This window comes from Carya illinoinensis, chromosome 9, assembly GCF_018687715.1.
Source record: "Carya illinoinensis cultivar Pawnee chromosome 9, C.illinoinensisPawnee_v1, whole genome shotgun sequence".
Taxonomy (NCBI): Eukaryota; Viridiplantae; Streptophyta; class Magnoliopsida; order Fagales; family Juglandaceae; genus Carya; species Carya illinoinensis.
In genome coordinates, this window is record NC_056760.1 from 39029317 (window position 1) to 39053315 (window position 23999).

General features: G+C 41.4%; 1 protein-coding gene across 1 annotated transcript; it reads right to left on the reverse strand.

Moving 5' to 3' along the window:
• Nucleotides 1-4631: 4631 nt before the first annotated feature.
• On the reverse strand, nucleotides 4632-7148 carry LOC122275151 (L-type lectin-domain containing receptor kinase S.4-like). Its single transcript, XM_043084116.1, has one exon. It carries the CDS (start codon nucleotides 6921-6923, stop codon nucleotides 4827-4829), a length of 2097 nt encoding a protein of 698 aa, XP_042940050.1. The 5' UTR covers nucleotides 6924-7148; the 3' UTR covers nucleotides 4632-4826.
• Nucleotides 7149-23999: the final 16851 nt, after the last annotated feature.

Here is a 23999-nt window from a genome sequence, read left to right on the forward strand (position 1 = left end):
ATATCAATATTATATATAATTAAAAATAATATGATTTAAAATAAAGAGCATTATTCTAATATTATATTTAATTAAAAATAAAGAAACCCAAGGGGCAAGGTCAAGGATTGTACCGTTGATATCACTTGGCAATTTCCTATGCAAAAAACAGCTCCGAAGCAAGGAGAAAATAAAGAAGAAAGTTCGTAAAGTGAATCTTAACTAAATTGCCCTTTCCGATAAGCAAACAAGCTGTCTTTATGAGATGCCTTGGTAATTCGTTATTTCTCTACTGCATGGTTTCTTCTCACGCACCAGCGTCAGAGGGGATATCAGTTATGACTTAATAATAACAAGTTTCCAGGAAATTAGATTGACTAAACAGACCATTCATCCTAGACAGGCAGTATGGAAAAAATAAATTAAAATCTTTTCGAATCAATAAATAATAAAAAGTGGACCTAATCAGTTCGAGTTAAGGAAGAGAATTTTTAATGATTCAACAGCAATCATGCATGTAACTGGGCGCTTGACAAACTGGTATAATATATCAGATTGTAAAATTATTATTAATGTGACGTAGATTTAAAATATTATATTAAATTATTTTTTTTCTAAATTTCTTCAGAGATTTTTCACTAATTTAATCATATTCTTCATTCGATGATTCCCTATATTTCAAATGCAATTTCAGCGCCAAAGTGTTGAGTAAATGCATGCATGTATAAATCATGTGAATTAGGAGGTAAGTCTTCAAGAGATGCTTAGAGATGTTTTGGCATATTCTGGGATTCTTATGGATAACCTTCTTGTTGATGTCAATGACGAAATATGAATTTCACTGCAATGGAGCTATATACGATACCTATTATAATATTTGATAAGAAAAAAAAAAAAAGCACACCTACACACACAGAAATGGAAAAATGGATGGGCTACTTCTTCTGTGAAGCCTACAAAGAATCTTGGAGCATGTCTTCTGGAACTTCGATCTTCGTCGTTTCGGTAAAAATCAAGATCAGAGTATTCATTTTCAGTCTAATAAATCTTGAGAAATGCTTTGGGACACGAATTTGTGTCCCGAAATTTTCTTTCTGACTTAATAATTAAGAAAGTGTCTTTTAGTGATGTTGGAATTTTTTTTTATTTTTAAAAAAATTTAAAAATATAAAACAAAATGAATGAAAAAAAACATAAAAATTGTTTTGTCTTAATCGGTGGGTTCTCGGCGGCAACATCCCTCTGCGTAGCAGTATTCATAATTCTTTTGTCTTTGATATCTATCAGTATCTGTTCAAATATCAATTTGGATTGTGATAGATGCAACCCATAATCCAATTGGTTCCTCATTTCTAGAGTCTTAACATAATATTCCGTTTACGCAATTAAAATGTAGGGTGCCATATTTGAATACTATTCATTATCATTAATTATCATTTATCGTTCCCAAAAGTAGGCCTGAGCTCCGAACTCCAACTCCAATTCAGAGCCAAAATTTTGCTTCGACTCCTAATAGAGGTCGGAGTTCAAAGTTGAAATCCAGCCTTCAATCAGAATTACATGAATTTTGTAATGGGCCCAAATAGCCCATTCTGAACCTTAAAATTAAAACAAATAATAAATAAAATTAATATAATACATCATTCAAAAACTCCTATACAATGGTTCAAAAATTTGATAATAGTAAAAGTAATCCATTTCAAGCAGTCCATAAGGAAAAACATATTAAACATTATATAAAAGTAAAAAATAATCTGCAGCACCGTGCTTGGTCGTTGGTGATACCTGGAATTAAGATAAAAAGTCACAATCAAATTGAATCAATAAAAGGAAAAAAAAATATTTTGATTCAGAAATCATAAAATTTTAAGGGGGTTATCAACTTATCCATACTCCATCAACTACATCCCAACTCCCAACAATTGTCCATCTTAGACTCAAACTATCAGTCATCAACAATTATGTTAGGGTTCACCATTATATATATGAAATCATAAAAAGTAAAAGTTGAATAGATTTATGAAATCATAAAAAGAATTAAACTCATCTCCTCCCCTTCATTAAACTCATCCTCATCTTCTCTATTTATTGGGAGTAAGAATCGACTACTTACACAAGAAGTAGCTGCTATAAAAGTGGGTCTAGATCTCGGTCTCGGTGATGGAATTGTGACATGCAGTTTTCCTTGTGATCTTCCATTAGGTAAAGCATCCATATCTTAAAAAGAAAAAAAAAAAAAAATTGAAAGGGTTACTATAAATATATAGAAAAAAAAAAAATTAAACTTTAAACCATAAATAATTCTTTTAAAACTTGTATATTCCACAAGAAAGAAAGGAAAAGTACACATCAACTTATCATCCACTTAATGGTTAATTAGTCTTAATAGCTTAATAGGCAGGTTAGTTATCACTATGTTATGTGATTGAGAGGAAGGAATCTTTCCATGTGATTAAGGTGAAGAAAACCATTAAAAAAAAAACACAGAGACAAAACTCTCCTTCTTTCAAATGATATATTGATATCGATCGGCCACACCAAGTAAATTGCCTAACATTTAGGAATACAAAACCCAACACAAATAGGCAACTATCCAAATCCCTAAAACAAAGGCCAAAGGATAAATGAATAAAATGCATAAACAAATAGTAAAAATTGGCTAAAGATACACAATAATTAGATTATATTAATAAAACACTAAGTCAGACACATGTAAGTTAGAACATACAATAGTCTCATACAAGTTTAACAAAGAAAGTAACATGGGAGTTAAAATTATAGTTTTTTCTGCACCGAGGGCATATATCATGCTAATTTCTTGTTAAGTCATCAAAACGGTGGTCAAGCAGTTTGAGGGTGATGCAGATTTGCAGATCATGTTACAAGATGGAATGGAAAATAATATGGTACAGGATACAATAACCCATTGTGGATCGACGAGTGTCGGGACAAGATGCCCAATTTGAATCACAATTTGCCTTAAGCTGTAATTGAGAAGAAGCTTACAAAGTCCTTAGATACATCAAAACATCCCCTAGTCAAGGTATTTATAGGACATACAGTGGAAAAATGTTATAAAACTCTTGGGTATCCATGGGTTTCAAGACTTCCTAGTCAAGACTTGCTCTAGCCAACAATGTTTCTAGAGAATCTTTTCCAGACCATGGTGTTACGGTTCCTCAATTGCCTATTACTAAAAAACAGTGCCAACTGCCTACAACTTTTGAGTTTCTTACAACAGCAATCTAACGTTAAAGGTCATGCTTCTGTAAACTAAGTAGGCCATTCTCAGTTAACTCAATTCCAACTCAATCTCTAATGGAAATGTTAAAGGTCATGCTTCTGTAAACTAAGTAGGCCATTCTCAGTTAACTCCAATTCCAACTCAATCTCTAATGGAAATGTTAGGTAAACATTCAGTTTTCCCTGCATCAGATTCTCAAACTCACTCAACTTTTTCTTCTATTCATGCTTCCATTTTTTCCATTGCATTCTATATCTGATATACCTTGGAACATGGGCTACAAATTTTCGTAAAACTTGGATAATTAAAATCTTGACTACTGTTTTTCTAAAAAATAAAATTAATTGAGATGATTTTAGCATACAAACATAACCTCCGCATTCGCGTGAAGTGGATTGCAATGTCAAGTTACGATCGGTGACAGAAGAAATAGGTACAGCTTTGAACTAATTTTCAAAACATTCTAGATGATTGATCAGTGGCAAACAATGACTCTTGACCCTCAAACACCGACTGTATATAGACGATTTTGCAGACCATCTTGTCAATAAATCCACACATGATTGTCGTTAAAGCTTTCAATTGATTTGTAAGAATCTCCCGTCTTTATTTTAAAAAAACATATATATTTATATATAATAGTATTATTTAAAACTTTGTATACTACACATTATCTAGACGGTATAATTTAATTTAAGAAAATTAAAAGTTAAAATTTATTTTTTAAACTAAATTTAGTTACCTGAATTGTATGTAGTGTAAAAACTTTTAAATAAAATTATTCAAGATTTGATTAGATAAATTATGTATAGAATAAAATTTTTTAAATAAAATTATTGAAGATCCGAATGAATAAGAGGAGATTTGCATATGCTAACGTGACATTAAGCCTCTTTAAATGTTGAGCTGAATTAAGATAAGTTGAGTCATTTATTTATAGTAATGAGTTAAGATGGTAGGGTGAGTTTGTAGGGCCCACCTAAGATAAGTTTAGATTTGTTTGAATGTTAAGATCAGTTTATATGTATTTATAGAAAGTTGAAAAAAGTTATGAATCCTTAGTGTAAAGAGGTATTGAGTTGAAAAAAATTATAGATCCCATGCATCAAGAGGTTTTTAGTTGAGATAATTTTAGTGATTTAAGAGTTAGGTGTTTGAATGTTATACTTAGTTTAAAATTAGATTGAACCAAATTGATTTCGGTTTAATCAAAATTCCACTAATATCTATACCTTGTTTAGATTCGAAACATTCTCAACTCATCTCATCTCATCATTACAATTTTTTCAAATTTTTACATAAAATATAATAAATAATTCAACTTTTTCAAATTCTAAAATAATAATAATAATAATTTATTCAACTTATCTAAAACCATATCATCTCATCTTATCTCACTCCTCAAATATCGATCTTTCTAAACTCCATGCAAGGCTAAAATCATGAAAATAAACATCGTCGACAACTAAAGATCATGATCTAATTCACCCTCCTCCTAAGGAATTAGGGTTTCGAGAGAAATCAGAGTGCAATAAGGAAGGAAATTATGAAAAACTATAATGAACATTAATTATTATGAACTGATTTCCTGATCAAAATTAAGCTAGCCAGTTTCTCCTCTGCCGCTGAGAAGTGATAGAGGAGAAGTAGAGAAAGAAGCAAAACTAGCATCCATCTCTCTGTTCCTCGTGAATGTGTACGAACTCGATCGAGCAACGGATGTAGACGGAAACGAGTGCACAAAATCATCGAAACCCTCTGCAAGATTACCCTTGCCTCCATTAACGTACTCACCCGGTGCCTTCAAGTTGTCCGAGATCTCAACCTCTCCTTCCAAATGCCTCACCACTTGCCGCATGCTTGGCCGTGACATTGGCGTGTTGCTTGAACACATGAGCCCCAACTTCAGCACCATCACCACCTCAGCCTCCTCGTACTTTCCATTAAGCTTAGGGTCTATAACATCAAGGACCTTCCCTTCTATGAATCTGTCCCAGACCCAATCCACCAGAACCAACTCCTCGGGCGTTGCGTTCTGCTCAGTGGGCCTCTGGCCACAGGCAACCTCAAGCAACAGTGCACCGAATGCGAACACATCCGAGCTTGTCGTGGCCTTGCCTGTTCTAGGGAGCTCTGGTGCAAGATACCCTAAAGTTCCCACCACCCGGGTCGTGCTGGGGTTCGAGCCGTGCTCGTACAGTCTGGCAAGCCCAAAATCGCCTAGTCTCGCGTTGAGTTCACTGTCTAGCAACACATTGCTAGCCTTTATATCTCTGTGAATCACGACCTGTTCGTAGCCCTCGTGTAAGTACAGAAGCCCAGAAGCGACATCCTTTATGATCTTGAACCTTTGCTCCCAATTGAGAACTGTTAATGGCTCATCGAACAAGAACTTGTCCAAGCTCCCATTGGCCATGAAATCATACACAAGAAGAAGATCGCCTCGTCTGCGACACCAGCCCAATAATTGAACCAAGTTCCGGTGGCGAAGCCGACCGATGCTGGCTATTTCCGCCACGAATTCCCGCAGACCCTGTTTGGAATCGTGCGAGACTCTCTTCACCGCAACTTGGATCGTCGAATTCGGAAGCGTCCCTTTGTAAACTCGACCGAACCCACCTCGACCAAGTAGCTCTCCGTCTCGGAAGCGTTTGGTTGCTTTCTTCAGTTCTTGGTAAGAGTAACGATGTGGCCCAAGTTCAAGTTCCCAATCCTCGATTACGTCGGCGTACTTTATCTTCCAGAAGAGGTAAAAGGCAACGGAGATGGCGGATAGTAAAAGAACGACAGCTGAAACATAAACCCCTATTAAAAAAGCTGTGCGCTTTTTCTTGGGTCCTGGTAGTGACGGTAGAGAAGAGAGATCAAGGGCTGCTGCTTGCCCGTTGATCTTGAAGCTCCAGCCCAAGATGTTGTGTGAGCTAGCGAGCTGCAAATCCGTCGAAGCAGATAACCCAACGAACATAAATTCTTGAAGGATCTGCGAGAGATCTACTTTAAGTGACAAGAGTGGCTTACTGGGTTTTGAAGAGAATGGCGAAACCGAAACGTTGAGGACATTTTCAGCTGAATTGTAGTCGATCCAAGCTAGAATAGCACTCCCGCTCTTGAGGTTAAGATCTTGTTTGGTTGAATCACTAGTGAAATATGCTGCGGCGGCGGAAGCGTTGGATTCTAAGCTATTGATGTCGACGCCAACATGGTTGTCGTTTATGTCTCTGAAGAACTCGGGGTCTTGGACAGTGTCGAATTCAACAGCGAAGAGATGATTAGAGAAATTCCCCATGTTGCTGGCATTAAGGAGACCGAGGTACTGCCGACCCACAGCATTTAGATTCTTGGAGGTGGCGATTGTGAACGCGAGGCCATGGCCTCCGAGATTAGCATACTCAGGGACAATAGCAAAAGCAAACGAGGTAGAGAAAGATAGAACTCTACCACTGCTAGAGTTCTTGAACCGAAACGGCGAGTTATAGAAGGCGTGGCCCATCACCTGACCGTTGTGGTTGGTTAACTGAAGAATACCGGATTTCAGGATCTCAGCGTTGCCGTCTAAGGTTAAGTTGTCGGTGCCCACATCTTTGAATCCCCGAAAGAAGAGCTCGATAGGCTGGGATGAATCTGGGATTGAAAGGAAGATAAATACAGAGAAAAATCTAAGTTTATTGGCCACTTTTTGGTACGAGATTGTTCGAGGCATTCGGAAATAGGATTCAAAAGTGTTGGGTAAGAGGAAGATGGTGGAAGCACGGCTCGGAAATCAAATCGGAGTAAATTCCAGGAATGAAATCTAGATTCAGAAGAAGTATGCAAATAATTCAACCATCCTTAATATCTTATGGGGGCAGAGAACGTGACATGCATACACCATTGGTAGAATTATTGGATGTGCTTGTTAATGCAAATGCACGCGCCGGCTAGTGAATTATTGGATCAGCTTATGAATGCAAGATAATTGGTCTACCAGTGGCTAAGCTTTGCACAGCAAGATGTTGACTTGACCACAAAAATATATCGGAAAGGGACTGGGTACGACTTTTGGGTTAATATTTCTTTTAATTGCATATCACAACTTAAATACTTTTTCTTTTCATACAAAGCAATTTATTACATTTCTTCTAATAAAAGGTCTTACAAAATAACACATTAATTATATTTTATGGCACATAATTAGTTTTTGTTTTATGGAGTACTGTATAAACTACAGTAATGTATCTTAACGTTATTTTTTTTTTTAAATTTCTCTAAATTTTATAAATTCAAACTTGCTGTAATGGATCGGGCTACTATGCTGCTTGGTGGTTATCGCTTGGTGTGCCGTTCAGTTATAATTTTTTTTTATCTTTTTCTTTTTATATCTTTTTAATATTTTTAAAAAATAAAAAAATACACTAATATATTTAAAATTATTTTTTTAATCGTGAAGTAAAAATTTTTATTTTTAAACAATACATTTAAACAGTACCGCCGGACGGCACAGAAACCCCAGTTGGATTAACCCCTCATTTTGTTATCAAATAATTTACATATATATATATATATAAAACAAAGAATCCTCTTGGTTTTCTTTTAAATGTACCAATCCCTTGTTTACTGATTTTTTAAAATGATACCAATTTGCAAGCTCCTCTTTTTTTTCCTTCAAAATTGTAAACTGGCAATGGAGAATCTCAATAAATTCATTTATAGGTACAACAACAACATATTATAAGAAGAAAAAAACATTTCTTGAGACATTGAGTCAAATAAATGATTTGATCCAGTAAATTCATTTGATCATTGATAACTTAACTTTCTTTATCACATGTAAGCCTTAGTTGTCAGGAAAATGAGGAAGATAAATAGATAATGAAAATTGAGTTGATGTGCTATTGTACCGTTATGCAAGCATGAGCTTTAGTTGTCGCAATTTGTATTTTTGAGTCATGTTCATGTAAAATTATGAAAATTTAACTATATAGATTAATTAGATCATGAACTGTTAAGTAAACTAAGTTAGGCCTTTAAATCCTAACACGGCTCATTTAAATAACGAGTAACACAACACACCTTATTTAATAATAAATTAGAAATGAATCAAAATGATACAATATATTTCAACCTGTGGAACTATAATATGACACGTATGGAAGTTAGATGTGTGGAGCTAGGGCGATACGAGAGACATATGCATTGGTCAAAATTACCAGTTGAATTAGAGGAATGAGTTGGAATGTGGGCACAAGTGAGTTGTTGGTAGCCAAAAAGTAATCGCTATGGAAGGCATTATAATGTTTTGTGGGCTACTAGATAAACAAAAAGATCTCAAGTGCCACGTTAGTTTTATTTTTTATTTTTTATTTTTTGTTTTTTTATTTTTTATTTTTTATTTTTTTATTTTTTATTTTTTTTCCTCTATGCCCCTCTTCTACTCCCCCCTTCTTTGTTCACTTTCCCCCTCGAGACCCCCATCCATGTAGCCTAGTATCACCATAGCCCAACCATCTTTCTCATCCCTCGTTGACGTCTTCGCCCCTCATGGCAAGTAGGGATACAAGCTAGGGAAGTGAAGGAAGGGAAAAAAAGAAAAAGAAAAAGAAAACTAGGGACACGTGGCTAGGGGTGCTATCCCATGTTGTGGGCCCCCTTCCCGCACTGTGACGCCCCCAAATCCCCACGTATGGATACGGAAAAATCGAGACGTCCGAATGGGGACAACACGGGTCACCACCCTATCGACGAATGCAAAGTGTGTGCAAGACAAATGTGCATGAAGAAACACGCAGCGAAAGGTAAAGTCATAAACTAAGTACTAGAATCTTTCTTAGTTTAATACAAAACTGTTCAAAAACATACATAATAAAATAATACAAGATCCAAATATAATTCAAAGCAACAACAAGATATTAACTTCAACTCAGACCTCCGGCGGAGCCGCATCCTTAGGCTCAGCCTCCTCCTCCTTCTCGATCTCTGCATCAAAATCTACGGTACCAAAAATGGTGCCGAAGGTAAGTAAAATTCAAATATCACTAGATAAAAACATATTAAACTCAATAATATGCATGAAAGAATGCAATGCACATGTCCCATAAAATCATAATTTTTCCACGCACGCCAAAAACCCATTTGGCCCAAAAACATAACCATTAAAACCATTCCTCACCATTATCCCAGATAATGGCCCAAAACTGCTACCACCATTTTTCCAGAAAATGGATCAAAAGCCTCAACACATCCTCGCCATTATCCTAGATAATGGCCCAAACCACCATTTTCCCAGAAAATGGATCAAAAGCCTCGAAACCAAACCTCACAATTTTCCCAGAAAATGACCCACATCCGAAAACCATAAAAACGATCCAATTATGCATGCACCATGATCTCCCCTAGGGATCATCCGCACACCCTGGCTCTATGCCACACCGCAAGTAATGACTACGCGTGTGACACCTAAACGAGCGATGCCTAGACTCGCGCCCAGCACGTCCCTAGCCAGGCCATCCTTTAGTCCCCGCCACTCTAGGGACCATGAAGTCAACACGACAGCGTTACCGTATCATGCGATCCGGTCATCGCCTTGCGACAACCCAGGGGATGTCACTCAGTATTATCCACGGCCACAGTGAATTTTCACTGTAACGTTGCTTTTTCTCTGTCGTTTGCAACGCCGAGTGTTTTCTAAAATTACCATATAACGCTGTAAGTAATTTCCAAACCCTATTTTCAGATTTAAATATATATTGCTCGTTCAATTATTTTATCTGTTGGTTGGTTGTTTCCGGACTGAGTCCGAAGAGTTCGGGGGTCGGATGGATGGAGGACGGAGTTGCTTGTTTATTTGATATATGTTGGTTGTTTATTTTTGTGCATTGATATGGCATTTACATGGTGCATGCACGTGTGTTTTTGTTTAATTGTGAAAAGCCTGTTTATTGGCATAAGTGGACTTACGGGTGCGTGTGTATCACGACCCCAAGCTGGGATGGGGTATTATCTCGGTGGAGCTCCTCTGGTCACTCGGGAGCGGAATAAACTGAGTGATGTCCCCTGGGTTTTCGCTGGGCGACGACGGGAGCGGGGGCTAGGGGTTGCTTGGCTACGAACGCGCCGGGCGCAGAACCGGGTATCGCCCTATGCACCGACTCCGTGGCCCTTCGCTGGTGAGGGCTAGAGGATGCTTGGCTACGAACACGTGGGGCGTGAAACTGGGCATCGCTCGTTAGGTGTCACATGCGTAGTGGTACTCTGCGGTGTGGCACTGGAGCCAGGGTGTGCGGATGACCCCTAGGGGAGGTCATGGTGCATACGGGTAAATATGGTTTTTGGTTTGAGACGGTTATAGAGGCCAAATGTGACCTTTGGCGTGGTTTTTGGAAAAGATGTGTTTTTGGGCCAAATGGGATTTTTGGCGTGTGTGGAAAATTATGTTTTTGGGATTTGTGCAGTGGGCATGCTTCATGCATTTTGTTTGAGTTCTATGTCTTTTTATCTGGTGGTGTTTGGGTTTTACTTACCTGTGGTACCATTTTTGGTTCCGTAGCTTTTGGTGCAGGTTTTGAGGATGAGGAGGAGGAGGCTAAGCCCGAGGATGCGGGTTGCTGATGTTATGCTTTGTATTTGGTTTTAAAACTATGTTAGTGTTTTGTAATATTTTATGTATGTTTTGAACAGCTTGTAATACATTAAGAAAAATTCTGGTACTTAGTTATATGACTTTCGTTATCTGCTGCGTGTTTCTTCGTGCACATATGTTGCCTTTGCACACACTTGGCACCTGTCGTTAGGGTGGTGACCCGGGTTGTCACCATCCAGATGTCTCGATTTCCCCGTGTCCGTGCGTGGAGATTTGGGGGTATCACAGGTGGTATCAGAGCGGTTTGGCTCTGGGTAAAACCACATGTCCCGTAGGCAGTACCAGAATGCTTTTAAAGTTGTGTTTTGAAAATTATGTTAAGTAAAGTTATTTGATTTGTTTTAATTGTTTTATTTGTTTTATTTGTTTGAGCTTGTTTGTTTGTTTTTATTTATTTGGTTATGTTTTTGCAAGTTGGTTTCTTTTGTTTTCTGTGATGTGGTGTTGGTCTGTGGTTCTGTTTTTGTTTGTTATTGGTTTTATTTGTTTTTGTTTTCTGAAAGGGGGTCAAAGGTTGTGGTGACAGGAAAAAATGGGGAGACCAAGGAAATCTACTTAGGAGCCACGGGACAATACCTCAAGGGATGACTCCAAAGCCGAAGCAATACGGCAGATGACAGAGTTTATGCAGCAGAATATTAGGCCACAACAGGCAGGGCCTTGGCAACAAGGAGGACCTTGGCCACCACAAGGGGGTCCCTAGCCACAACAAGGAGGGCCTTGTCCACAGCAAGGAGAGTTTTGGCCACAACCAGGAGGTCCTTGGCCACATCAGGGAGGGCCTTGGATGTACCCGGGAGGGTCCAGTAGCATGGTGCAAGCCGGATGCACCTATGAGCACTTTCTGGCGCACAGAACCCCACACTTCACTGGAGAAGAGGATCCACTTCAAGCTGGAAAATGGATCAAAGATCTGGAAAGAACCTTTGAGGTGTGTGGATGCACCGAGGCACTGCAAGTACTCTATGCCAGCTATCTCTTGTAAGGTACCGCGTCTGATTGGTGGGATACCAAGAGGGTGATGCTGGAATCTGAATTGGGATCTTTCGCTGCGGTGACCTGGCAGCGCTTCAAGAAGGAGTTTAATGACCGATTCTTTCCCGCAGCGGTAAGGAAGCAAAAGGCAAGAGAGTTCTCCAATTTGGTCCAAGGGGGCGCGACAGTGGAACAATACGCCCGGAGATTCATAGAACTTGGGCGATTTGCTCCCCACCTTATCACCACTGAGGAGATGCGAGCAGATCGTTTTCAGGAGGGGCTACGCCATGACATACACCGTATGATGGTTAGCCATCGGATATCCACTTTTCAGGAATTAGTGGATGTGGCCATCCTTGTGGAGCGGGAAAATAATCTGAGTGTGGGTTCCCCTCCAGGGCATAAGAGGTGGAGTTTTTCTGGTGAAGGAAGCAGCTCGGGTTCGCCCTAGAAATTTGTTCAGTGGACCGGAACTCGACCTCAAACGTCCTCAGGTGTTCGTATGAGAGGACGGGTACCTATTTGTGGAGCATGTAATAGAGCTCATGAAGGTGAGTGTCGGGTGAGTAGTGGACCCCAGTGTTACCGGTGCGGCCAAGTGGGATATATTGCTCGGGATTGCCCCGTCAGAGTTCAAGGAAGCCGTGGAGGTAGACACGGTGGAAGAACCAACCCGAGACAAGCAGTGCAAGCCCGGGTTTATGCTGTCACACCCGGAGAGGTGGATGATGAGGCGCCAGCGACCCATGATGCTGGAGTAATTACAGGTATGGATTAATTTAATTTTAAGTTGGATTTAATTTTTGGTGTATTTGGTTTCTTCGTTGTTTTTTTTTTTTTTTTTTGGATTTCATGGGTTGATGTGTTGGTTCAGGAAGAGTCCGTTTGTATGAGTTTTATGCTTGCACTTTGTTTCATTCCGGTGCGTCGCAGTCATTTGTATCTTCCACGTTTGCGCGGGTGTGTAATTTGGTCACGGAACCGCTGCCGAAGTCTATGGTAGTGGCTCTACCCGATGGTGAAATGGTGTGGTGTTCCAAGGTTGCTTTGGGATGCCCGTTAAATTTTGAGGGAAGGTTCTTGGATGCTGATTTGGTGGTGTTCAAGCTGTTGGGTTTTGATATCATCCTCGGGATGGATAATTAGCTTTCAGCTTCCAGATGGTGATTGTTTGGAATTTGCAGGGAGTAAGTTAAAAGAAAAGCCGATAATTATATCGGCAATTCAAGCAAGAAGGGAGATTGCATGGAGAGCGGATGCATTCTTGGTTCAAATGGTGTCCACGCCGTCCAAGGAGAAGTCTTTGGCAGACATTCCAATTGTGGAAGAATTTCCCAATGTGTTTGTGGACGACTTGCCCGGACTACCCCCTGTGCGGGAAATGGAATTTGTTATAGACTTGGAACTTGGAGCGGCTCCTGTGCATAAAGCTCCTTATGACCGACTGAATTAAAAGAATTGAAGACTCAGTTACAAGAACTGGTAGAGAAGGGATTTATTCAGCCTAGTACTTCACCATGGGGTGCACCAGTTTTGTTTGTTAAAAAGAAAGATGGAACCCTCCGTATGTGCATAGATTATCGGGAATTGAATAAGGTGACCATAAAAAATAAATATCCTCTCCCGCGGATAGATGATTTATTTGATCAGCTTCAAGGAGCAGCCGTGTTCTCTAAAATTGATCTGAGGTCGGGATACTACTAGCTGAGGATCAGAGACAAGGATGTGCCTAAAACTGCTTTTAGGTCGAGGTATGGGCATTATGAATTTAAGGTGATGCCTTTTGGGTTAGCTAATGCCCCTGCAGCTTTCATGGATTTAATGAATCGAGTATTTCGACCTTATTTGGATTCATTTGTGGTAGTATTCATCGATGATATTCTGATTTATTTCCGAGATGTTGAAGAGCATGTGTATCATCTTCGTCTGGTACTTGGGAAATTGAGAGAACACCAATTGTACGCCAAGCTCAGCAAGTGTGAATTCTGGTTGGAAGAAGTTAAATTTCTTGGGCATGTAATTTCCCGAGACGGAGTGGCTGTTGATCCTAGTAAGGTAGAAGCCATTTTGTCATGGCAGCGCCCGACTACAGTGCGCAAGATCCGGAGTTTCTTGGGGCTGGTCGGGTACTACCAAAGATTTGTGGAGGGATTTGCTCGCATATCCGGACCTCTCACAGCTTTGACTCGGAAGAATACAGAATTTGTTTGGTCAGATAAGTGTGAGAGAAGCTTCCAAGAATTAAAGAACAGGTTGACGACGGCACCAGTGTTAGCGCTCCCAGAACCGCATAAGCCATTCGTAGTCTTTAGTGATGCGTCTAAGTTTGGTTTGGGTTGTGTCCTTATGCAGGAAGGACGGGTTGTAGCCTATGCATCTCGTCAGCTAAAGGACCATGAGAAGAATTATCCGACGCACGATTTAGAATTGGCTGCGATTGTTTTTGCTCTCAAGATCTGGCGGCACTTCTTGTATGGGGAAGCTTGTGAGCTATTTACTGATCACAAGAGCTTGAAGCATTTGTTTTCCCAGAAAAATCTGAATATGAGGTAGAGGCGATGGCTAGAGCTAATCAGTGACTATCAGTGTGAGATCAAGTACCATCCGGGGAAGGCTAATATAGTTGCTGATGCTTTGAGCAGGAAGTCGCACTTGGAAGATGAAGCCGAGCCGTCAGATTTGGATTCGCTGCTTTGTGGGATGAGAAGGCTCCTTATTGAGAGTTCGTAGCAAGAAGAGATTTTATCTTCAGTTCTAGATATTCGGGTGACCGATTTTGAAGAATTGAAGACTCTTCAAAGGAAGGATCCGAAACTGCTGAATATCAGAAAAAGAGTCAGAAAATCTCGAGGGCCGTTGCATTATAGCATGGATAACGATGGGATACTTCGGTTTCGAGATCGCAGAGTGGTCCCAAAGGACTCAGAATTCAAGGAGCGGATCATGGCGAAAGCTCATGTGGCCCCTTATTCAGTTCATCCTGGCAGTACAAAGATGTATCAGGACCTGAAGAAAAATTACTGGTGGGATGGAATGAAAAAGGATATTGCCTTATATGTTGAGAAATGCCACACATGCCGTCAAGTGAAGGCCGAGCATCAGAGACCTGCAGGTATGCTCCAACCCCTCCCTATTCCCGAGTGGAAATAGGATGACATCACGATGGACTTTGTAGTGGGTTTGCCGAGAACGCCTAGTGGGAAAAATTCTGTTTGGGTGATTGTTGACCGGTTAACGAAAAGTGCTCATTTCTTGCCTGTTAATAATACCGACTCTTTGGGTAAGTTAACCCGATTGTATGTCAAGGAGATAGTGCGGCTGCACGGCATACCAAAGAGTATAGTGTCAGATCGAGACCCAAGGTTTACGTCGCAGTTCTGGAAGAGTTTGCAGGCAGCTTTGGGTACTAAGTTGAAGTTCAGTACTGCATATCACTCGCAGACAGACGGCCAGTCAGAGAGCACTATACAGACCCTTGAAGACATGTTGCGAGCATGTGTCATGGAATTTCAAGGGAGTTGGGAAAACCATTTGCCGCTCATCGAGTTTGCGTATAATAACAGCTTCCATGCGACTATTCAGATGGCTCCCTATGAGGCTCTTTATGGGAGAAAGTGCAGGTCGCCCTTGTGTTGGGATGAAGTCGGGGAGAGTAGGATAATTGGACCCGAAATAATTCAAGAGATGCAAAGCCAAGTCCGGATCATCAGAGATAAAATGGCGGCAGCTCAGAGTCGCCAGAAAAGCTACGCTGATACCAGAAGGAGAGAGTTGTCTTTTGAAGTTGGTGATTGGGTTTATCTCAAAGTCTCTCCCATGAGAGGTGTTAAGCGTTTTGGTAAGAAGCGGAAGTTGGATCCGAGGTATGTCGGCCCTTTTCAGATTCTGGAGAAGGTAGGGTCCGTCGCCTATAGAGTTGCTTTGCCAGGATATTTTGGGGATATTCATGATGTCTTCCATGTATCATCTCTGAAGAAGAGCTTTGGACAGCAAGAGCCACACTTCGTCGACCCAGCGAGTATTCAGTTGCAACCGGATCTCACTTATGAAGTTGTTCCGTTGCAGATCATGGATTGGAAGGAGCAACAGTTGAGGTCCAAGACGATACCTTTGGTTAAGGTGGCTTGGGGAGATCCGTTAGCACAAGACTTCTCTTGGGAGCGAGCAGCGGACATGAGGGAGCAGTACTCGTACTTGTTCGAATGATGAAGGTATGTATCTTAATCTTGGTCACAGATGGTTTGTGTGTTTTTATGAGGGTTCTTTAAGTTGGTGGTTGATCTTGCAAATTTCGAGGACGAAATTTGTTTTTAAGGGGGGGAGGATGTGATGACCCGCTTTCGCTTGTATTTTCGCTGAAATGGTTGTTTTTATTTTAATTAATATATTATTTTTTTATTTTAATTTATTGCGTTTTAAAATTTCATTTTTTAATTTATTTGATGATGTGTTTTATTTCTTTTAGTTGTTTACTATTTTTAATCTCGCTGCGGCGGTTTAGTTTTGTTTTCCCGGAATGAGGATTAGACCTCATCTTCTTTTCCTACACATCTTTTCTTTTTTTTCTTTTTCTTTTTCCTTTTTCTCTTTTTCTTCTTTTTTCTTTTTTCTTCTTCTTTCTTTTTTTTCTTTTTCTTTTTCTTCTTCTTCTCCTTCCTCCCGCGTCGGACGCGACTCTCTCTCTCTACCCCTTTCTCCGTCCATTTCTCTCTCCGTCCAAAACCACCGCCGCTAGCCGCCGTGCGGCACACCGCCCATACCATTCGAAGCCCCTCCCTCCGGCGCACCTCCCCACCAATTCCCAGCCCCATCCGGCCAGCCGTTTGGCCGGAAAACCCCCTTAAAGCCTACACGGTTTTTGCCTCGATCCGCTGCCGTCGCTCCACCTCCGGCCACCATTTCTTCACCACTTCATCACCGGTCCATTGCTGTCCTAACCCACCTATTTTCGGCCTCCAACGACCACCGGAACAGCTCCCACGAGCTAACTTTCCTTTTTGGAAAATCCGGCCTCTCTCCGGCGTTTTCGCCGCCACCTACGGCCAACCACCACTTCCAATAGCTTCACAATCATCCCTAGACCATTCCCTATCAATCCCAAGCCCTGGTTTGTCCCCGTTCAAAAGTGGGTATTTCACAACCCACGGCCACAGTGAATTTTCACTGTAACGTTACTTTTTCTCCGCCGTTTGCAACGCCGAGTGTTTTCTAAAATTACCGTATAACGCTGTAAGTAATTTTCAAACCCTATTTTCAGATTTAAATATATATTGCTTGTTCAATTATTTTATCTGTTGGTTGGTTGTTTCCGGACTGAGTCCGAGGAGTTCGGGGGTCGGATGGATGGAGGACGAAGTTGCTTGTTTATTTGATATATGTTGGTTGTTTATTTTTGTGCATTGATATGGCATTTACATGGTGCATGCACGTGTATTTTTGTTTAATTGTGAAAAGCCTGTTTATTGGCGTAAGTAAACTTACGGGTGCGTGTGTATCATGACCCCAAGCCGGGATGGGGTATTATCTCGGTGGAGCTCCTCTGGTCACTCGGGAGCGGAATAAACTGAGTGATGTCCCCTGGGTTGTCGCTGGGCGACAACAGGAGCGGGGGCTAGGCTTTGCTTGGCTACGAACGTTCCAGACGCGGAACCGGGCATCGCCCTGCGCACCGACTCCGTGGCCCTTCGCTGGTGAGGGCTAGAGGATGCTTGGCTACGAACACGCGGGGCGTGGAACTGGGCATCGCTCGTTAGGTGTCACATGCGTAGTGGTACTCTGCGGTGTGGCACTGGAGCCAGGGTGTGCGGATGACCCCTAGGGGAGGTCATGGTGCATACGGGTAAATATGGTTTTTGGTTTGAGACGGTTATAGAGGCCAAATGTGACCTTTGGCGTGGTTTTTGGAAAAGATGTGATTTTGGGCCAAATGGGATTTTTGGCGTGTGTGAAAAATTATGTTTTTGGGATTTGTGTATTGGGCATGCTTCATGCATTTTGTTTGAGTTTTATGTCTTTTTATCTGGTGGTGTTTGGGTTTTACTTACCTGCGGTACCATTTTTGGTTCCGTAGCTTTTGGTGCAGGTTTTGAGGATGAGGAGGAGGAGGCTGAGCCCGAGGATGTGGCTCCGCCGGGTTGCTGATGTTATGCTTTGTATTTGGTTTTAAAACTATGTTAGTGTTTTGTAATATTTTATGTATGTTTTGAACAGCTTGTAATACGTTAAGAAAAATTCTGGTACTTAGTTATATGACTTTCGTTATCCGCTGCGTGTTTCTTCGTGCACATATGTTGCCTTTGCACACACTTGGCACCCGTCGTTAGGGTGGTGGCCCGGGTTGTCACCATCCGGACGTCTCGATTTCCCCGTGTCAGTGCGTGGGGATTTGGGGGCGTCACAGCTATAAAGTATACTTATACAATTGTGCTAATACTATTAGTCTATTGTAAAGTCTAAGACTCTCAATTCTAATATAGGCTATATAGCTATAACCAATATTAATATTTATATTAATACTAATAATGTAGAATATAGTTATACTAACTTACTAATTCAACATATATAACTAATATCACTAATATAATATAGTTATACTAAATTACTAATTGTCTAATACTAATACTATTATATAGTTATACTAATCATAAATTTATAATAACTAAATCATTATAAGTCTATAACTATATATATTTAGTATCAACGTATTATTATTATATTATTTAATGTATGACTATTAACTATAATATATAGTACTTGTATATATTAACATATTAACATATTAACATATTATAAGAGTTATAGTATAAATTATAATATATCATATATGTATAAATTTATAATAGTTAACTTAATATGTAATATGTTAGTATTAAATCACTAAAACTACATAGAGTATTAGTAATTTAGTATTTAATATAACTACATAGAGTATTAATAATAAGAGTATTACTATTATTTAATATAGTATTACATAAAGCATTAATAAATGTGTGGGGTTTGAAGAGATATAATAATAATAGTATATTACATATAGTATTACTATTATTACATATAATTATTAGTTATAGTATTGGTACTAGTGTATTATTAGTTATAATAAATAAGTTAATAACTATTACTAATTTACTATATACTAATAGATCAATAGTATTAGTGTATTACTAAGATATATATATAAAAAAAAATGCCCTTGGATTAAAAAAAGAAACAAAAGGGTCTAAGGTGGATTGAACGGACCAACCGGATACCGAACCATTCTGAATGAGATCGGACTGGCCCGGTCCATAAGGAGTTCAGTCCGGTCCAGGGTGGGAAAACCCTGGACCGAATAGGTTCAGTCTGGTCCACAAAACCTCTTGTGACCAGACCGAACTCCTCTCTAGTTGAGATGACATGAGATGAGATGAGACCAACTAACTGTGATGACCTGCTTTTGAGTGTATTTTCGCTGAAATAATTATTTTTATTTTAATTAATATTTTAGTTATTTATTTTAATTTAATTGCGTTTTAAAATTGCTTTTAATTAGTTGATGTTGTGTTTTATTTCTTTTAATTGTTTTGTGGTTTTTAATATCTTCGCGGCGGTTTAGTGTTGTTTTTCCCGGACTGAGGATTAGACCTCGTCTTTTCCCTACATCTCTTTCCCTTTTTCCTTTTCTTTTTCCTTTTTCTCTTTTTCCTTCTTTCTTTTTCCTTTCTTTTTCTTTTTCTTTTTCTTTTTTTCTTTCTTTCTTTTTCCCTCTCTCTTTCCCGCTCGAGCCCCCCCGGTCTCTCTCTCTCTTCTCTCTCCCTCACGTCGGAAGCTTCTCACCCCCGGTTTACCGTTGTCCGGCCACCGTGCGGCTCACCGCCGGTCCCGTTCGCTTCGTCTCCCTCCGGCGCACCTCACCACCGAAACTCACCCCCAACCGGCCGGCCGTTTGGCCGAAAATCCTCCTCAAAGCCCGCACGGCTTTGGCTCCGATCCGCCGCCGTCGCTCCACCTCCGGCCACCATTTCTTTACCACTTCATCACCGGTCCCTTGCAGTCCTAACCCACCTATTTCCGGCCTCCAACGACCACTGGAACAGCTCCTACGAGCTAGCATTCCTTTTTGGGAAATCCGGCCTCTTTCCGGCGATTTCGCCGCCACCCACGGCCAACCACCACTTCCAATAGCTTCACAACCATCCCTACACCATTCCCTATCAATCCCAAGCCCTAGTTTGTCCCCGTTCAAAAGTGGGTTTTTCACAACCCACGGCCACAGTGAATTTTCACTGTGACGTTGCTTTTTCGCCGCCGTTTGCAACGCCTCGTGTTTTCTAAAATTGCCATATAGCGCTGTAAGTATTTTCCAAACCCTATTTTCAGATTTAAATATATATTGCTCATTCAATTTATTTTATCTGCTGGTTGGTTGATTCCGGACTGAGTCCGAGGAGTTCGGAGGTCGGATGGATGGAGGACGGAGTTACTTGTTTTATTGTTTTATGTTGTTGGATTATTTTATTATGCATTGATATGGCATTACATGGTGCATGCACGTGTGTTTTTGTTTAAGTGTGAAAAGCCTGTGTATTGGCGTAATTGGACTTGCGGGTGCGTGTGTATCACGACCCCAAGCCGGGATGGGGTATTATCCCGGTGGAGCTCCTCTGGTCACTCGGGAGCGAAATAAACTGAGTGATGTCCCCTGAGTTGTCGCTAGACGACGGGAGCGGGGGCTAGGGGTTGCTTGGCTACGAACGCGCCGGGCGCGAAACCGGGCATCGCTCTACGCACCGACTCCGTGGCCATTCGCTGGTGAGGGCTAGAGGATGCTTGGCTACGAACGTGCGGGGCACGGAACTGGGCATCGCTCGTTAGGTTTCACATGCGTGGTAGTACTCTGCGGTGTGGCACTGGAGTTAGGGTGTGCGGATGACCCCTAGGGGAGGTCATGGTGCATACGGTTAATATGGATAATGGTTTGAGACAGATAAAGGCCAAATGTGACTTTTGGCGTGTTTTTCGGAAAGGATGTGTTTTTGGGCCAAATGGGTTTTTGGCGTGTGTGGAAAATTATGTTTTTGGGTTTTGTGCATTGGGCATGTTTCATGCATGTTGTTTGAGTTCTATGTGTGTTTATCTGGTAGTGTTTGGGTTTTACTTACCTGCGGTACCATTTTTGGTTCCGTAGCTTTTGGTGCAGAGTTGGAGGACGAAGAGGAGGAGGCTGAGCCCGAGGATGCGGCTCCGCCAGGTTGCTGATGATGTGCTTTATATTTGGTTTAAAACTGTATTTGTGTTTTTGTAATATTTTATTTATGTATGTTTTAAACAGCTTGTATTACATTAAGAAAAATTCTGGTAGTTAGTTAAGACTTTCGTTATCCGCTGCGTGTTCTTTCGTGCACATTTGTTGCCTTGCACACACTTGGCACCCGACGATAGGATGGTGACCCGGGTTGTCACCATCCAGACGTCTCGATTTCCCCGTGTTCGGGCGTGGGGATTTGGGGGCGTCACAGGTGGTATCAGAGCGGTTTGGCTCTGGGTAAAACCACATGTCCCGTAGGCAGTACCAGAATGCTTTTTAAAGTTGTGTTTTAAAAAAAATTATGTTAAATACAGTTGTTTTATTTTTTTTATTTGTTTGAGCTTGTTTGCTTGTTTTTATTTATTTGGTTATGTTTTTGCAAGCTGGTTTCTTTTGTTTCTTGTTGTGTGGTGTTGGTTTTGTTTTTGTTGGTTTTATGATGGTTTTATTTGTTTTCTTAAAGGAGGGTCATGACTGGTGTTGTGGCAGGAAAATGGGGAGACCAAGGAAATCTACGCAGGAACCACGGGACAATACCTCTCGGGATGACTCCATAGCCGAAGCAATACGGCAGATGACGGAATTTATGCAGCAGAGTGCGAGGTCTCAACAGACAGGGCCTTGGCCACAACAAGGGGGTCCCTGGCTACCATCAGGAGGGCCTTGTCCACCGTCAGGAGAGCCTTGTCCACAACAAGGAGGGTTTTGGCCACAACCAGGAGGTCCTTGGCCATATCAGGGAGGGCCTTGGATGTATCCAGGAGGGTCCAGTAGCATGGTGCAAGCCGGATGCACCTATGAGCGCTTCCTGGCGCATAGGACTCCACACTTCACTGGAAATGAGGATCCACTTCAGGCTGAAAGATGGATCAAAGATCTGGAGAAAACCTTTGAGGTGTGTGGATGCACTGAGGCACAGCAAGTACTCTACGCCAGCTATCTCTTGCAAGGTACCGCTTCCGATTGGTGGGATACCAAGAGGGTGTTGTTGGAATCTGAACTGGGATCTTTTGCTGCGGTGACCTGGCAGCGTTTCAAGAAGGAGTTCAATGACCGCTTCTTTCCTGCATCGGTAAGGAAGCAAAAGGCAAGAGAGTTCTCAAATCTGGTCCAAGGGGACGCGACAGTGGAGCAATACGCTTGGAGGTTCATCGAACTTGAGCGATTTGCTCCTCACCTTGTCGCCACTGAGGAGATGCTAGCAGATCGTTTCCAGGAGGGGCTACGTCATGACATACGCCGTATGGTGGTCAGCCATCGGATATCCACTTTTCAGGAATTAGTGGATGTGGCCACCCTTGTGGAGCGGGAAAATAATCTAAGTGTGGGCTCCCCTCCAGGGCATAAGAGGTGGAGTTTTTCTGGTGAAGGAAGCAGCGCGGGTTTGCCCCAGAAGTTTGTTCAGCGGACCGGAACTCGACCTCAAACGTCCTCAGGTGTTCGTATGGGAGGACGGGTGCCTATTTGTGGAGCTTGTAATAGAGCTCATGAGGGCGAGTGTCAGATGAGTAGCGGACCCCAGTGTTACCGGTGCGGCCAAGTGGGACATATCGCTCGGGATTGCTCCGTCAGAGTTCAAGAAAGCCGTGGAGGTAGACACAGTGGAAGAACCAACCCGAGACAAGCAGTGCAAGCCTGGGTTTATGCTGTCACACCCGGAGAGGTGGATGATGAGGCGCCAGCGACCCATGATGCTGGAGTAATTACAGGTATGGTTTAATTTAATTTTAAGTTGGATTTAATTCTTAGTGTATGTGGTTTATTCTTTACTTTTTGGATTTCATGGGTTGATGTGTTTGGTTCAGGAAGAGTCCGTTTGTATGAGTTTTATGCTTGTACTTTGTTTGATTTCGGTGCTTCACGGTCGTTTGTATCTTCCACGTTTGCTCGGGTGTGTAATTTGGTCACGGAACCGTTGCCGAAGTCTATGGTAGTGGCTCTACCCGATGGTGAGATGGTGTGGTGTTCCAAAGTTGCTTTGGGATGCCCGTTAAATTTTGAGGGAAGGTTCTTGGATGCTGATTTGGTGGTGTTCAAGCTGTTGGGCTTCGATATCATCCTCGGGATGGATTGGCTATACCGATATTCCGCGAGTATTAATTGCAAAAGTCGGATAATTAGCTTTCAGCTTCCAGATGGTGATTGTCTGGAATTTGTGGGGAGTAGATTAAAAGAAAAGCCAATAATTATATCGGCGATTCAGGCAAGAAGAGAGATTGCATGGGGAGCGGATGCATTCTTGGTGCAGATGGTGTCCACGCCGTCTGAGAAGAAGTCTTTGGCAGACATTCCAGTTGTGGAGGAATTTCCCGATGTGTTTGTGGATGACTTGCCTGGACTACCCCCTGTTCGGGAGATGGAGTTCGTTATAGAATTGGAACCTGGAGCGGCTCCTGTGCATAAAGCTCCTTATCGCATGGCACCGGCTGAATTGAAAGAGTTGAAGACTCAGTTGCAAGAACTCGTAGAGAAGGGTTTTATTCAGCCTAGTACGTCGCCATGGGGTGCACCAGTTTTATTTGTTAAGAAGAAAGATGGAACCCTCCGTATGTGCATTGATTATCGGGAATTGAATAAGGTGACCATCAAAAATAAATATCCTCTCCCACGGATAGATGATTTGTTTGATCAGCTTCAAGGAGCAGCCGTGTTCTCTAAGATTGATCTGAGGTCGGGATACTACCAACTGAGAATCAGAGACCAGGATGTGCCTAAAACTGCTTTCAGGTCGAGGTATGGGCATTATGAATTTAAGGTGATGCCGTTTGGGTTAGCTAATGCCCCTGCAGCTTTCATGGATTTGATGAATCGAGTGTTTCGACCTTATCTAGATTCCTTTGTGGTAGTATTTATTGATGATATACTGATTTATTCCCGAGATGTTGAAAAGCATGTGTATC